This window comes from Strongyloides ratti (assembly GCF_001040885.1).
Source record: "Strongyloides ratti genome assembly S_ratti_ED321, chromosome : 1".
In the NCBI taxonomy this organism is placed as follows: Eukaryota; Metazoa; Nematoda; class Chromadorea; order Rhabditida; family Strongyloididae; genus Strongyloides; species Strongyloides ratti.
In genome coordinates, this window is record NC_037307.1 from 10,031,631 (window position 1) to 10,045,585 (window position 13,955).

General features: G+C 21.2%; 3 protein-coding genes across 3 annotated transcripts; all 3 read right to left on the minus strand.

The window, feature by feature from the left end:
- Nucleotides 1-205: 205 nt before the first annotated feature.
- On the minus strand, nt 206-5,753 carry SRAE_1000310300 (Nuclear hormone receptor, ligand-binding, core domain and Zinc finger, nuclear hormone receptor-type domain and Steroid hormone receptor family and Nuclear hormone receptor, ligand-binding domain and Zinc finger, NHR/GATA-type domain-containing protein; the record flags this gene model as incomplete). Its single annotated transcript, XM_024650256.1, has 4 exons — nt 206-1,755; nt 3,164-3,308; nt 3,473-3,591; nt 5,249-5,753. The coding sequence occupies 4 exons, from the start codon at nt 5,751-5,753 to the stop codon at nt 206-208; spliced, it is 2,319 nt and encodes a 772-aa protein (XP_024504051.1).
- A 4,208-nt stretch (nt 5,754-9,961) lies between these two features.
- SRAE_1000310400 (Solute carrier family 35 member F5) lies at nt 9,962-11,405 on the minus strand (the record flags this gene model as incomplete). Its single annotated transcript, XM_024650257.1, has 3 exons — nt 9,962-10,437; nt 10,479-11,226; nt 11,295-11,405. 3 exons carry the CDS (start codon nt 11,403-11,405, stop codon nt 9,962-9,964), a joined length of 1,335 nt encoding a protein of 444 aa, XP_024504052.1.
- Nucleotides 11,406-12,142: 737 nt separating this feature from the next.
- Nucleotides 12,143-13,285, minus strand: SRAE_1000310500 (Drebrin-like protein; the record flags this gene model as incomplete). Its single annotated transcript, XM_024650258.1, has 2 exons — nt 12,143-13,080; nt 13,123-13,285. The coding sequence occupies 2 exons, from the start codon at nt 13,283-13,285 to the stop codon at nt 12,143-12,145; spliced, it is 1,101 nt and encodes a 366-aa protein (XP_024504053.1).
- Between the last annotated feature and the right edge of the window lie 670 nt (nt 13,286-13,955).

The following is a 13,955-nucleotide window of genomic DNA, read 5'->3' on the forward strand; positions in this document are numbered from 1 at the left end:
TATAATAAAATTACACAACAAAAGAATCTTTTACAATAAAAAAAAAAAATGTAAAGGTAAGTAAATAAGATTATAATAAATGTTATAGGAATGATATAATATAAATGATAATTGAGATCTTCTATATATGATATCCTTAATGATAAATATATATAACAAAAAAAAAAAGAGAATTGAAATAGATAAAATAAAAAAAAAAATATTGTTAATTTTTGTCTTTTCTAATACATAAATCTAATGGTTCATCATCAATACCCTCAATAATAGGGGTAGAGGAATGATCAACAATAACTTCATCTTTAATAATATCATTTTTAGTTGTATCATTATTTGTATAATTACTAGCGACACTGTTAACAATTTCTGTTATACTAGTTACATGATTTCTTTTATACCCATCTGATGAATAAAAATTATCATTTTTTATAATACTTGGTGTCTCCAATAATGATGAAATTGTTCTATACCTTTCTTTTAGTTGTACATTCTCATTTCTTAAATTATTATTTTCATTACTATCAATAGATTTTGTTATAATTATTGTACCCCTTTTATTAATATCATTATTAATATTTATTGTTGGTGGTTTTTCCAATGCTTTTCTTAAACATGGCATATCATCAGCTAAACTACTACTATTACTATTATTATTACTATTAATACTATTATTATTATTTTTACTATTATTTCCAGATATTCCAACAATTGAAACAACTGATGAAATAGTATTATTTTTTCCTAATATAGTATTATTATTAGATGATTGAATTGAGGATGTTGAAGAAAGACTTGGAGATGGTAAAGATATTGTTGATATGTTATGACTTGGTGTTCCTTGTTGTACAATAATAGGACCAACTGTTGCTGAAGTAGTAAATGGTTGAAAATATGGTATTTGTTGTACTAAATTTTGATGAAGTTTAGTTGTTACCTGTATTCTAGATAACTTATCTATATGACTATTTGCAAGATTTCTTAAATCATTAAAACTAGCTAATAATGATTGAACTAATAAAGGATTTGTCAATGAAAACATTGGATCAGGATTTAATGGTATAAGACTTTGTTGTAAGGCAACCCATAATTTTTCCTGTAACATTTTAACCATTGATGCCTGTTGCCATTGGGTTGTTGTTGTTACACCATTCTCTGGTTGGCACATAATTAAAGCTGTAAATATAGCTATTTGTTTTTCATTTAAATTCATCATCCTAAATCTTTGAATAAATTCCATAATACTATCTTTTAATAAATTACCATGATCTGATGGTAAATAATTATGAAGAAATATATAATTTGTCAATGGATTTGTTAATGGAACAGCTGTAAGTGAATTTAAATATTCTTCTGGATGAAGAATTGATAATTGAATAAGATATATTTGATATAATGATTTTCCTAATAATTGAACTTGATCTTTTGGGAATAATAAATGGAATCCTTTGACTGATTTAGAAAAATTATAAACATGCTCTATTAATGGATTAAATTGATTTGGATCCAAAGTTGTTGTATGCCATGATGAACCAGATATTCCACTAGTTAATTCACTAATTCTTTGACTAATACTCATTGATAAAGTCATTTGAACAGACCTTCGCAATTCTTTGAATCCCATCTCAATTCCAGAAACAAGAGCTTGATCATCTTCTAACTCAACAGCTAATGAATCAAGATGTGATCTAACACTAGCTTTTTGCATCTCTTCAACCATCTTAACTTTTTCTTTTTTAGGTACCCTTCCAAAGCGTACAGCTACAATAAAATAATATTAATTATATTTTTTTTTAAATATATTGTTTTATATATATTTATATATATAGTTAACAAATTGTAAACATATATTATCTTATTTTTGTATAAAAAAAAATTATTTTAAAATTTAAAATTATATCTTCAAAAAATTTGTATTATTTATGAAAAAAAAAAACAAACTTTTATTAAGATGACCTAGATTCTATTAATTTTTTTTATTTCATAAAGTACTAAATCAAAAAGCACTTTTTCTTTAACGTTAGTATAATAAAAATCAAGTAAAAAAAAATTATCTATTATAAATAATATGAAGATAAAAGAAAAATATATATAGTCATAAAATTTTCTATTATCCAAAATAATTCTATAATAAAAAAAACCTCATATAAAAACGAAAGAAGAACTAACTCAAAAATAATAATAAAATATTATTTAAAAGGAAACAACCAACTTGAAAAAAAAATTTTCACCTCCATTTCAAGGTCTCTTCTATTTTCCTATCTATTAACAATTGTGATTCACTCTTTATTATATATATTGTGTTTTATATATGTATATTTATATATATATATATATACCAAAACAAAATAAATATATAAATCCTTTTTTCATTTCACCTTGTCCCATTTAGGCAATATAGAAAACTTGTAACTAAATTTTGTATTTTTACATGTAATGGTAATATAGCAAAAAAAAAAATGTGATGCTTTAATGGTTATGATTTTAAGAAGATTCATATACATAATCTTTCATTGAAAAATAGAAAAATGTAAAAGTACCATTTTTTGATAACAATATGTACCTTTATTACAAAAACTATTAATTATTTTATATTCAAAAGTATAAAAAAAAAGAAAAGTAAAGTAAAGTAAATAATAAAAAATCACATGCTTTCTTGCTATCTTCCCTAAAATCTATCGCCTACCAAAATACTATATAAAATGTTTTTATACTTTATTAACCTTCTTATCACTACATTGTATTTATTATAAATCAAAAAAAAAATTTTTTTTTTTTCAAATAAAGTTAATATGTATATCACTTTCAACCCCTAAACAAACTTTTAATCATTAATTATATCATCTTCTCCAAAAAATATATATTCACATATCATATTATATAATGACCTTCACACAATTTAATAGATATCACATATCAATTGAAAAATAAATTAAGAGAGATGTTATATAAATAATGTATCCTATACATAGAAGAAACTACATAATCAGTAATCAAAGAATTTATGTAAATTTTTTAATCTTGTTCTTTAAAACATTGGGCTCTTATATTAATACTGATAACAAAAATAAAATAAATATGTTATCTTTTTTGGGTGGTTAATTATTAAGATAAAATATATATTAATCATAAATAATTAATGTATTTTTTTTTATGTTAAAATCATTACCGTCTCGAGACATGCCAACGGCAATGCATTTTTGAAGTCTGCAATATTGACAACGATTTCTATTGTTACGTACAATGGCACATTGTTGACTTTTAGAGCAAGGTCGGTATTGAATTTTTTGCTGAATTGATCTTCTAAAGAATCCCTAAAAAAAGTTTGAATAAAATATTATTTTAAGATAAAAATTCTCACTATTAAAAATAGAATAAGAAAAGAAAAAAAAACATTTTATTGAAAATAATAAATTATCAGCAAAATCTTTTTTTTTTTTCACTTATTTCATTTATACTTGTTTACTAGTAAACTTACTTTGCAACCTTCACAAGCAAAGACACCATAGTGAAAACCGGAAGCTTTATCAGAACAAACCTGACAAAGAAATGTTGTTTTTGCTAACGTACTATCAGGGGAGGATGATGTTGTGGAATCTATAAAAAAAAATCATTTAAAATTTATTCCATACTTTCTTTTGTAACTTATAACAATAAAAAAATTTTTTTTAATATACTTTTTTTTAAATGTAACAAAATTATAAATTTTTTTATCAAACTTTAATATTGATTCACTCTTTAAAAAATATTTATTTTTTTTCCATAAAATCATTTTTCTTTTTAATAATTTTTTTACTCACACATCTTATAAATTTTTACAATAAAAATAAAACCAATCTCCATAGAATATTAAGAGATAATTTATTAAAATACTTTTTCTCCTTTTCAAAAAGTAAAAAAAAAGAAAGTCAAGGTCTTCTCTCATCTATTCATATCATTCTTTTATACTCATTAAATATTTTTAATATATTTGATTATACAAAAAAAAAGATACACAAATAATTAGCAAAAAAAAAAAAAAATTTTTTTTTCTATTTTTCATTCAAAAATAAAATATAATATTTTGTTTATTGATAACTTTTAAAGAGAAAATTTAATAAAGATTGATGATCATGATCAAAACACAAAAAATAAGGAACACATAATTATTGAATAATATCTTATACTTTCTTTTTAATACTATAACTTTTTTTTTTTTTTTATTTTAAATTCCTTTTTCTCTTTCGAATATTATTTTATAAAAATAAATATTACTAATAGTTATATAAAATAGGGAGAACTCTCAAGGATAAAAATATAAAATTTGTAGGTAACCTTGTAATTTTAGGTAAAAATTATACAATTAATTTAAAAAAGTAATAATTTTCGTTAAACATCATTGAAGAATGAAAACATTTACAACATAAATATTTATAAAATACTCTTCACCTATTATTTATAACAAGTATTATTTTAATAATAATTTCCCCTATTTTAAAAATATATAAAAAAAAAAAAACTTTTACTAAAATTATAATTAATTAATATATACTAAAGAAAAACCTACTTTTTATTATTAAATAATTTAGGAAGTCTTTTTGATATATTTTTAAAAATTTTCCAGACATATTTAATAATAATAACACCATACATTAATCTTAAAACCACTTTTACTAAAAGATAAAAATTTATACAAAAATCCGGTTATCATAACATTTGTCTTAATAATAAAATATACCATGTCTACATAATTAAATATAAAAAGATTTATAGATTATCCTAAAGAATACATTCATATAAATGAACAAGACAATAAAAGTAAAAGTAAAATACCATTACCTGAGGTCAAGATAGGAACAAATTTAAAGTAAAAAGAGATACATTATAATGATATCTATTAAAAACTAGGTTTCTATTATCTTTATCTATCATTATCTTTAAATATAAAATATACATCCATATAGACATAATATAAAGATGTATATGGAGAAAATTTTATAACAAAAGTAAAGACTTGTTTAAGGAAAAGTAACAAATTCATTTTCTTTTTTTTTTATAATTTATTACTATAGACAGATGAAGATAATATATCTTTAAAAGATTAATATTGTATATTAAAGTGTAATCTATCTTGATTAAATTAATTTTTTTTTATGTAATATTATACATAAAAAAAAGTATTTAATGATATTTGATAAATAAAAGATTAATATAATGTTAAAAAAAAAAATATATATTTTTTTAAGATAAAATAAATTAAAAAAAAAAAACTTACTATCATTTGAGGAACTGGTTGTTGATTCAGATAAATCAGGAGGTGTAATTAAATTTGCAAAAGCATTACTAAAAAAATTTTGTGGAAATTCATCTCTTAAAGTGGTAGTGGGGTAATTATTTATCTGTTGTTGATTTCCAGAAATTGGTTTAAAAGCTGATTGTATTGATGCTCGAATATTATTAGGTATTGCTAGGATATTTGTCATTGAACCAAATGAATTATTATGATTATTACCAATTACCGTTGCTGTTGTTTTAGCTTCTTCATTTGGTAGTGATGATATTGTTGTCCTGGAACTTCCAGATGCTGATTGAATTGAGGAGGAATCTGTGGAGAAGGTAGCTGTTGCATGAAGACCAGCAGCTTCAGCAGCGGCAGCTGTTGCAGGAAAAATACAATTAACTGTTGTTAAAGGTGATATTCTAAATGAATTTGTCTGAACACCATTTTGATTGTTTAAATTTTGTGATAATATACTTGTCATTAATTGAAAAGCATCCATATTTTTTTAATATTTATATATAATAGATAATCAAAATAATATAGAAAAAAAAAACTTTTTCTTTCTTGATAAGTAGAAAAAAAAATTAACAATAATAAATCTTTTTTTTTAATATAGATTAAAATAAAAAAGCTTTTTTTTTATGTTTATTTTTAAAAGATATAATAAAAAAAAACTATAAATCTTTTTAACTATTCTTTTTTTTTTCTATTAATAATATTTTTTTTTCTTGATTTAAATATTTTTAATCTAAATAAAAATAATTATTACAACTTATTAGGTGAAAGTGGAAACTTAATTATATATAAATTAAAAAGGAAAATATAATATATAATAACAATATAAAATATATTTATATAAAATATTTAATATAAAAATAATTTTAAAGAAAGCGGAAAAAGGGAAAAGAAAGGGGGATTCTGGGGCAGGAGGTGGTGTATATGTAGTATAATTTTAATATGATAGATATTTAATAAAAAATATATAGGAGAATGGTCTGTGGGTGAATCGGTCGGTAGGTCGTTCACCAACACAAACGTTTACATTATATATTCTCCAATACATTCACACCATTTTTACTTCTAATATACCAAACACCTAAAATCGTAATCAACCAAAAATGGGTGGAGTGATAAAAGAATATATGATAGAAAATTTTTATTTTATTCACATTTGATATATCTTTGATGATGTAAAAGACCATGATGCGTGGAGGTAAAATTTTTTATTTATAATATATAAAAGAAAAATTATATATTTTTAATGTACCTGTCCTTTTCTCTTACAAAAATATTTTATGTAATAAGTGAAAATTTTTAGGTAAACTTTTAACTACCCATCCTTTTTTTTTTAATAATTATAAATAATATTTATAATATATATGGAGAGAAATATACATATATATATATAGATATACAAAGAAAGAGAGAAACTACAAAGGAGATTATTAGTTTAAAAGTGAAAATATAAGTGTACTTGAATGAAACGATAGAAAAATTATATAATCATAAATATTTTATAATTAATTTTCAATAACAATACTAATAAAAAAAAAGGAAGAAAAAACATTACACAACATATGAGGTAATTAAATAAGTAACTAAATTCTAATTACTTTAAAATAAAAAGATTTGTAATATTTTTAAGCAAAAATAAAAATGAAAAGATCAGCCTTTTTAAACATGATTTTAAACTAAAATAAAAAGAAAGTCTTTTTATAAAAGACACATCACATATATTCATTTCTAATCAAGGTCGTATTTTGGTAGGTTAAATCTCCTACACCCAATTTCACTATATTTTACCTAAAGTTATAAATCAAGAAATTTTAATGAAAAAAAAAAAAATTTAAATTGAAAGTGAAGAATGTAATTATCTTAAAAATGAAATGAAAAATGAACACTATTTTTCTACTTTATAAATTAATATCAAATCGCTGACAATTTCAATATATAATCTTACTCAAAAATGGCATTCAGGGTTTCTCTCTCTCTTTTTCATTATCTTATATTATATATAGTAAAAAAAAATATATATATATATACAATAATAAAAATTTATATCAAAATAAATTATACATATATTTTACTGTAAAATTTTTGTGAAAACTATAAAAATGTATAAAATTTTAAAATTAATATATATATACAATATAACATAATATATATATATACCAAATGGAACATGCATACATAAAAGAAAACTTTTATAAAATTAAATATAAATTTTTCGTATAATGATGAAAAAGAAAGTAATTGCTAAGGTTATTACAAAAATGGGTCATTTAAGGAAAATTTTACATTCAATAATAGATGAGGTCATAGTGATTTAGTGAATAAAAAAAAAAATAATGGTATTAATACTTTATTACTTTCAAAATTTTCTTTATTATCTTTGAAATTTATACATTAACAATATATTTTATTTAAATTTTAATTAATTTAAACTTTTTATTAATATATCATTGTATAAAAATATTTTTATATTTATTATTTAATATAAATATTATAAATATATAACAAATATGTATATATATATATTTTTATAACATAATTAATATATATAGAAACAAAAGAAATGTGGCATATTATAGAAAAAAGATATTAAAAAAAAAGATGGCTTAATATAGCATACTTAATACATCCTTATATATGTATTTATATATCTTTAAATTTATAATAATATTTGTTTTTAATACATTTTTTTTCATTATTTTAATTAATTTTTCATACAAAAAAAAGAGGTATACATTACCATGAGCCTATATCAATGATTAAAATAATATAAGAAAAGGTACAATAACCTGAAAATGTCCTTTTCTTTTGTTAAGAAATACAAAAAAAAAAGAATATTTTTTTTTATTTGATTCAAGGAAGAAAGTCTCATGATATATTATACCTTTTTAATTTATGTGGTAATATATATAATAACAAATTGTTTCATAAAATCATTATAAAAAAAAAAACTGTCTATAATGATAAATTTTTTAATAAACCTAATACTAATTAAAAAAAACAACAAAGTAATAAAAATATAAATTGATTTTAAAAAAAATAAAAATATTCTTTTTACATTTCTATTTAAATTAATTGAAACATAATTGTTATTTTTCTTTAATAAAGAACATTTTTTTTTTGTTAGTACAATTTTACTATCATTATGTTAAAAAAACAACAAAATATAAATAAAAATTGTTCTTTCATTCTTTCTCAAAAGATAAAATTTCTATTCCGTTAATATTAAAAAAAATCAAAAAAAAGAAAAGAATATTTAAATCACACACAAATATCAAAATAATATTAAATTTTTGTAAATTCAAAAGCACACTTTTACAAGTAATTCTTTTTCTTTATTTCAATTGATAAATACATTTTATATATTGATATATAAAAAAGTGAGTGAAGGTCATGAGGGGAAAATTATTATTTTAACCTTAAAAAGAGATTTTACAAATTACCTTGATAACATATATCTCTCTCTTTTTTTTTTTTTGTTTTCCACCACTATAAATTCTTTTTCAAATACCATAAAATTAATATAGATATACTAGATTAAGTGATAATGTTTAACTTTACTTGAAATTTATTTTCAAAAAAAAAATATTATTAAATATGTGAAAAATAAAGTAGTGTGAACTTTTAATTTTTTTATTTAAAGATGTAAATAAGTACAGGGTAGTCTATCGGCAGTTTTATATACATTCTTTTTTCAAAAGAAAAGTCATGTTTCATTAGACTGTTAATGACATCATTTTATTAGAATTGTTTCGAGCTATTTTTAGTTATTTTCAATATAAGAATTAACTATTAAATTATATTTTTTAATTTAAAAAATTTATAACCATTTCTTTTCTGAAAGTATTTTTGGGGATTATTCAAAAATAATATTTATATTAGACTCTTAATATAGTTTTTTTTTGATAAAAAAGAATATTAGAATTTTTAATATGAAATTAAATTTTTTATTATTGAAGAATTAAATATCTTTGAAATTTTTTGTTCTTTTTTGAAATATTATAAGTACTTTTAGAATATTGATTTATTTATGAATTTTTACTTACATATACTTCAAGTTCTTACCTATAATTCTGTACAATTAGATTGTTATTATCTTCATTCTAAAATAAATTATTAATCTTTTTCTCTTATCATTTACCATTTCAAACTTTTTCTGTCAAGAGAAATACCCCAGGAATAAAATTAATTTTTACACCAATATGTTTATTATTATTATACTAATAATTTTGATATTCTAAAGTATTTTTTAAGTTTCTCCGAAAAATCACATCTTTATTGTGAAAGTTCATTTAAGTGGTTCTTTTTTAATGTTATAAAAAACTTTTTTTCCTCAAAAAATTAAAAAAAAATGATATAATTAAAAAAAAACAAAAATATATTTATACAAAATAAAAATCTATTACAAACACAGTTTGCCAAAATTAGAATAAAATAATTAAAAAATTGACATTGAAATTGTGAAAATAATAAGTAAAATAGTCCTACCAAATTTGAATAATACCAAAAAAGTTTTTCTTTATTTGTAATTTATACATAATTTCCTTCCAATGAAAATATATTTATAAAACCATCTTGTATAACTTAAGTTTAAAATAAGTTAAATTTTATTATTTAAATTAAAATCTAATAATAAAATATTTAAACTTTTAAAAATTATTATTTTGAATAAATACATGGTTTTTAAAAAAAGGATTAATATTCTTGATCATCGTCTCCATCAAGTAATGCTTCATCTTCATTGTTCCGAACTCTCCTTCCACGACGATGGCGATTTAACCTTCCACCACCAATGATTCCATTTCTATTATTATGACCATTATTGCTACTATTGTTATCTTGATTAACTATTGCAGAACCAATAAATGATATTAATATTGGTATTGAAGCAACTAATTCTATAAATGATGGTACTTTTCCACGGCAAATGATATCAGCCATCATTGCCATAGGTATTGATAATGACATTGAGATTGATGATATCAGAGATGTCGTCAACATTGTTGCATATAAACATAACCAATCAGCTAAAACTGATCCAACAAATCCATTTAACATAACTATTCCAAATTCATATAATGTTGGTAATGGTAATTGAGATTCAATTCCATATAAATGCACCAAAATTATTAATGGTGTACAAAAAAATAATGAAAAAAGACCAATAAAACCTTAAAATTAAATAATAAAAATTTTAAAATAATTAACATACCGAATAAAATATTTATATCAATATTACCATACTTATGAATAAACATTGAAAAACCGGCTAAATAAATAGCATAAGAAAATGCTGAAATTAAAGCTAGTGCTGATCCATAAAGTGATTCAGAAAATTGAGATACCAAAGCAACTCCAAACATATTTAATAAGACTAGACAAAGTTTTGTTATTGTAAATTTATCATGTAACCTTCTTGGACAAACAGCAGTAAACATTAAAACAAACAATGATGATGAAGCCGATATTAAATTGACAGATGCAACTGATGAAAACATAAGTGAAGCTTGATATGTAGTCGATGAAAAAAACCATAAAGGACAAAAATAGAGAGAATATTTTAACATAGGAGATATTGTGCAATTAAAATTAGGAGGGTGATAAGATCTTCTGGCTTCACGAGCATGTTCAGCAGAGGAATCAGGCATCCTCCTTATCTCTCGAACACCAGAAAATCTAACTGACCTTCTTCTATGACCATTTGTATTATTATTACTATTAACTGTATCTGAATCATTACCACTCTCTATAACATCAATAACCGGTTCAAATTCAGGTCCAGATAAACCTTCAATTTCAAATTCAGATGACTCCTCCTCAATTTCTTCTAAATTACCATAAGGTAAATCTTTTGTACTATTTCTTCCAAAAATAAATTTCAATAAATACATACTAAACATACAACATTTTACATATGTTATTAAGAGAGGTCTCCGTAAATTTAAATCAACAAAGATATACTAAAAAAAAAATATATATATATATTATTATTAAAAAAGTTAAGGGTAAAAAAAAAAATAATATATACCCTTGTAATTTCAGCAGATACAACCCATAGTAGATTAACAATAATTAAAAGGAAAATTCCTGATTTATAGGTATTCTTTATTATAGGTGATGTTTCATTATTATTTGGCATTTCTCTCTTCAAATATACATATTTATATATTTCAAAACTTTATTTTTGTTGATAAAAATTAACAACTAAATAATAAATAAATATAATTTCATATGAAATGAATGATAAAAAAAAAAGGTATAAAACTTTATATATATAAATATAGTAACTATTTATAATATATGGTATTTTTTTTTGTTGTGTTAGGGAAATGAAAGAAGGAAAAAACTTTAATATTATTGCCAGCTGGCTATTTACATATAAATACAATATGTGTATGTGTTATTCCAAAGAAAGTAAACAAAATAAATTATAATTCTCTACATAAGAGTAGATATATTTTTGAAAAATTATATAAATATATCCTAACTTTAGGTATATTTTTTTAACTTTTAAATTAAATATTATAATATTAAAAATATTTTATTTAAATTACTAAATATTTTATAAATAAATATTAATCATAGAAAAAAAAAAGAAAGTGACGTTAAATAGTAAGAGTATTAATGTAGAAAGGAAGATTATAATATATAAAAGTATCTTTTATCACTAAAGAATATATTTTTTCTTATCATAAAAAGAATATTCTTATATAAAATTATATAAAATGAAAAAGGTAATAAAAAAAAATTATGACAAAATATATGTATATATTTTTATAATTATAATATTTCTTTTAAATATTTCTATTTACATGTAAAAAATGGAAAGGAAATAATATGAAGATATAATTTATATAAATATTGATTCTCAACGCTTCACAGTAATTTAACATAATTTGCTGGAAACATTCCATAACTACCATCCGGAGCACGACCGCGCCACCATCCTTCATCAAACTGATCAATCTCTTGAATGATATCATTAGGATCAAATGATATTTCATTATCATCCTGAGCTGTATAATCCCATAATGCTATTGCTGAAGATGATATTTTTACATTTGATAAATTTTCTTCAATTTTATTTATTGATAAAATATTATTTGTTTCTTTTACAGGTTCAGGTAAAATTTGTGGAGATGTTGAATTAATTTGATTAGATTTTTCAGGTGTAGATAATGGAATTTTTATTTTTTCCTCCTCAATACATCCAATTTTTTCTTCAAACATATTTTTTCTATTTTTTATCAAATTATTTTCTACCTCTATACAATTTTCTTTTTTATTTGAACTTTCTTCTTCATTTAATTTTTTCCAATACTCTTCACGTTCCTTTAAATTAATATCTTTACTAGGTTCTATTCTTTTATAGACAGATGAAATTTTTTCTACCTCCTGATAATTATTATTTTTTATTGTTGGTGAAATTATATTAAATTTATTGTTTTTCTCCTTTTTATTTTCTTCTTCTTCTTCCTTCATTTTTTTCCAAAACTTGTCTCTTTCACTAATATTTATATCTCTACTAGGTTTAATTGGTTGATATACAGAGGTTACTTTTTCTGATGGAACAATAGAAGAACCCTGAATATTTTTATCTTCCTTAACACCACCAAGTTTATTGATAACTTTAAGAATTGAATCTTCCTCCAAATCAACATCATCTCGAGCATGAATTATAGCATGAATACGGCGAAAATGGTGTCTGATGGCTTCTGCATGACCTGTAGTATCATATATTCTTTTAGATGGAACACCTTCACCCTGCCAATGAATCATCACAACTTTAGGTTGTTTTGTGGCAGAAGATTTCACTGAAATTATTCCATATTGAACATGACCTGAGTTAAAGTTACTTCCAAGCTCTTCAAGGCCATCAGTACCTCGATCACTTAATTTAATGATGTTACTTTGACCTTCATAATCAAGGAGCATCCATTCATCACCGGTAGGGGAATTTGCAATTCTATCAAATGCTTCATTTAAAACTTTTTCATGCTTCGTTAAATTGACACTCATATCAGAAAAAAAAAAGACAATAACTATATTATATTAATTGTTAATGTTTAATGAGTGTCAGTTTTAAATTTCTAAAATTTTTATAAAAAATAAAGTATGTTTATAATAGTTATAATAAAAATAATTTGAAAAAAAAATTAATATCAATTTTAAATATTTTAAGATCAAATGTTAAAAATCAAGATATTTAATATATTTACAATATAAAAAAGAACAGTAAATGAAATCATTAAATATGATAAGAATATAAAACACGTATTAAACAAGAAACAAATATTAATAACGTTTCAAAATATCACTGATTACAAATTGAAACAAAAAATATTTTAAATCAATTTACATTACTTCTTTATTTATCAAATAATCTATTTTAAAATAAAAGATACTTGAGATTATATTAAAGTTTATTTTATTATTTTTAAAAACTAGAAATATAAATTTTAAAGGGTAAAAATATATTTACAAAGAAAAGAAATTTTGTAGGGGTACCTTTGTAATAATTATATATATATATTTTTAACTTTCTGACAAAACTATACTCCTATTAAAAATATTGATGGGTGTTGTAATGGTGGTAGTTGTGATGATGATGATAAGAATAGTGTGAGGTGTATAAGAATGTGATTAACAATTAGGTTCTTGTCAGAACTTAGTATGTATGAAATAAATA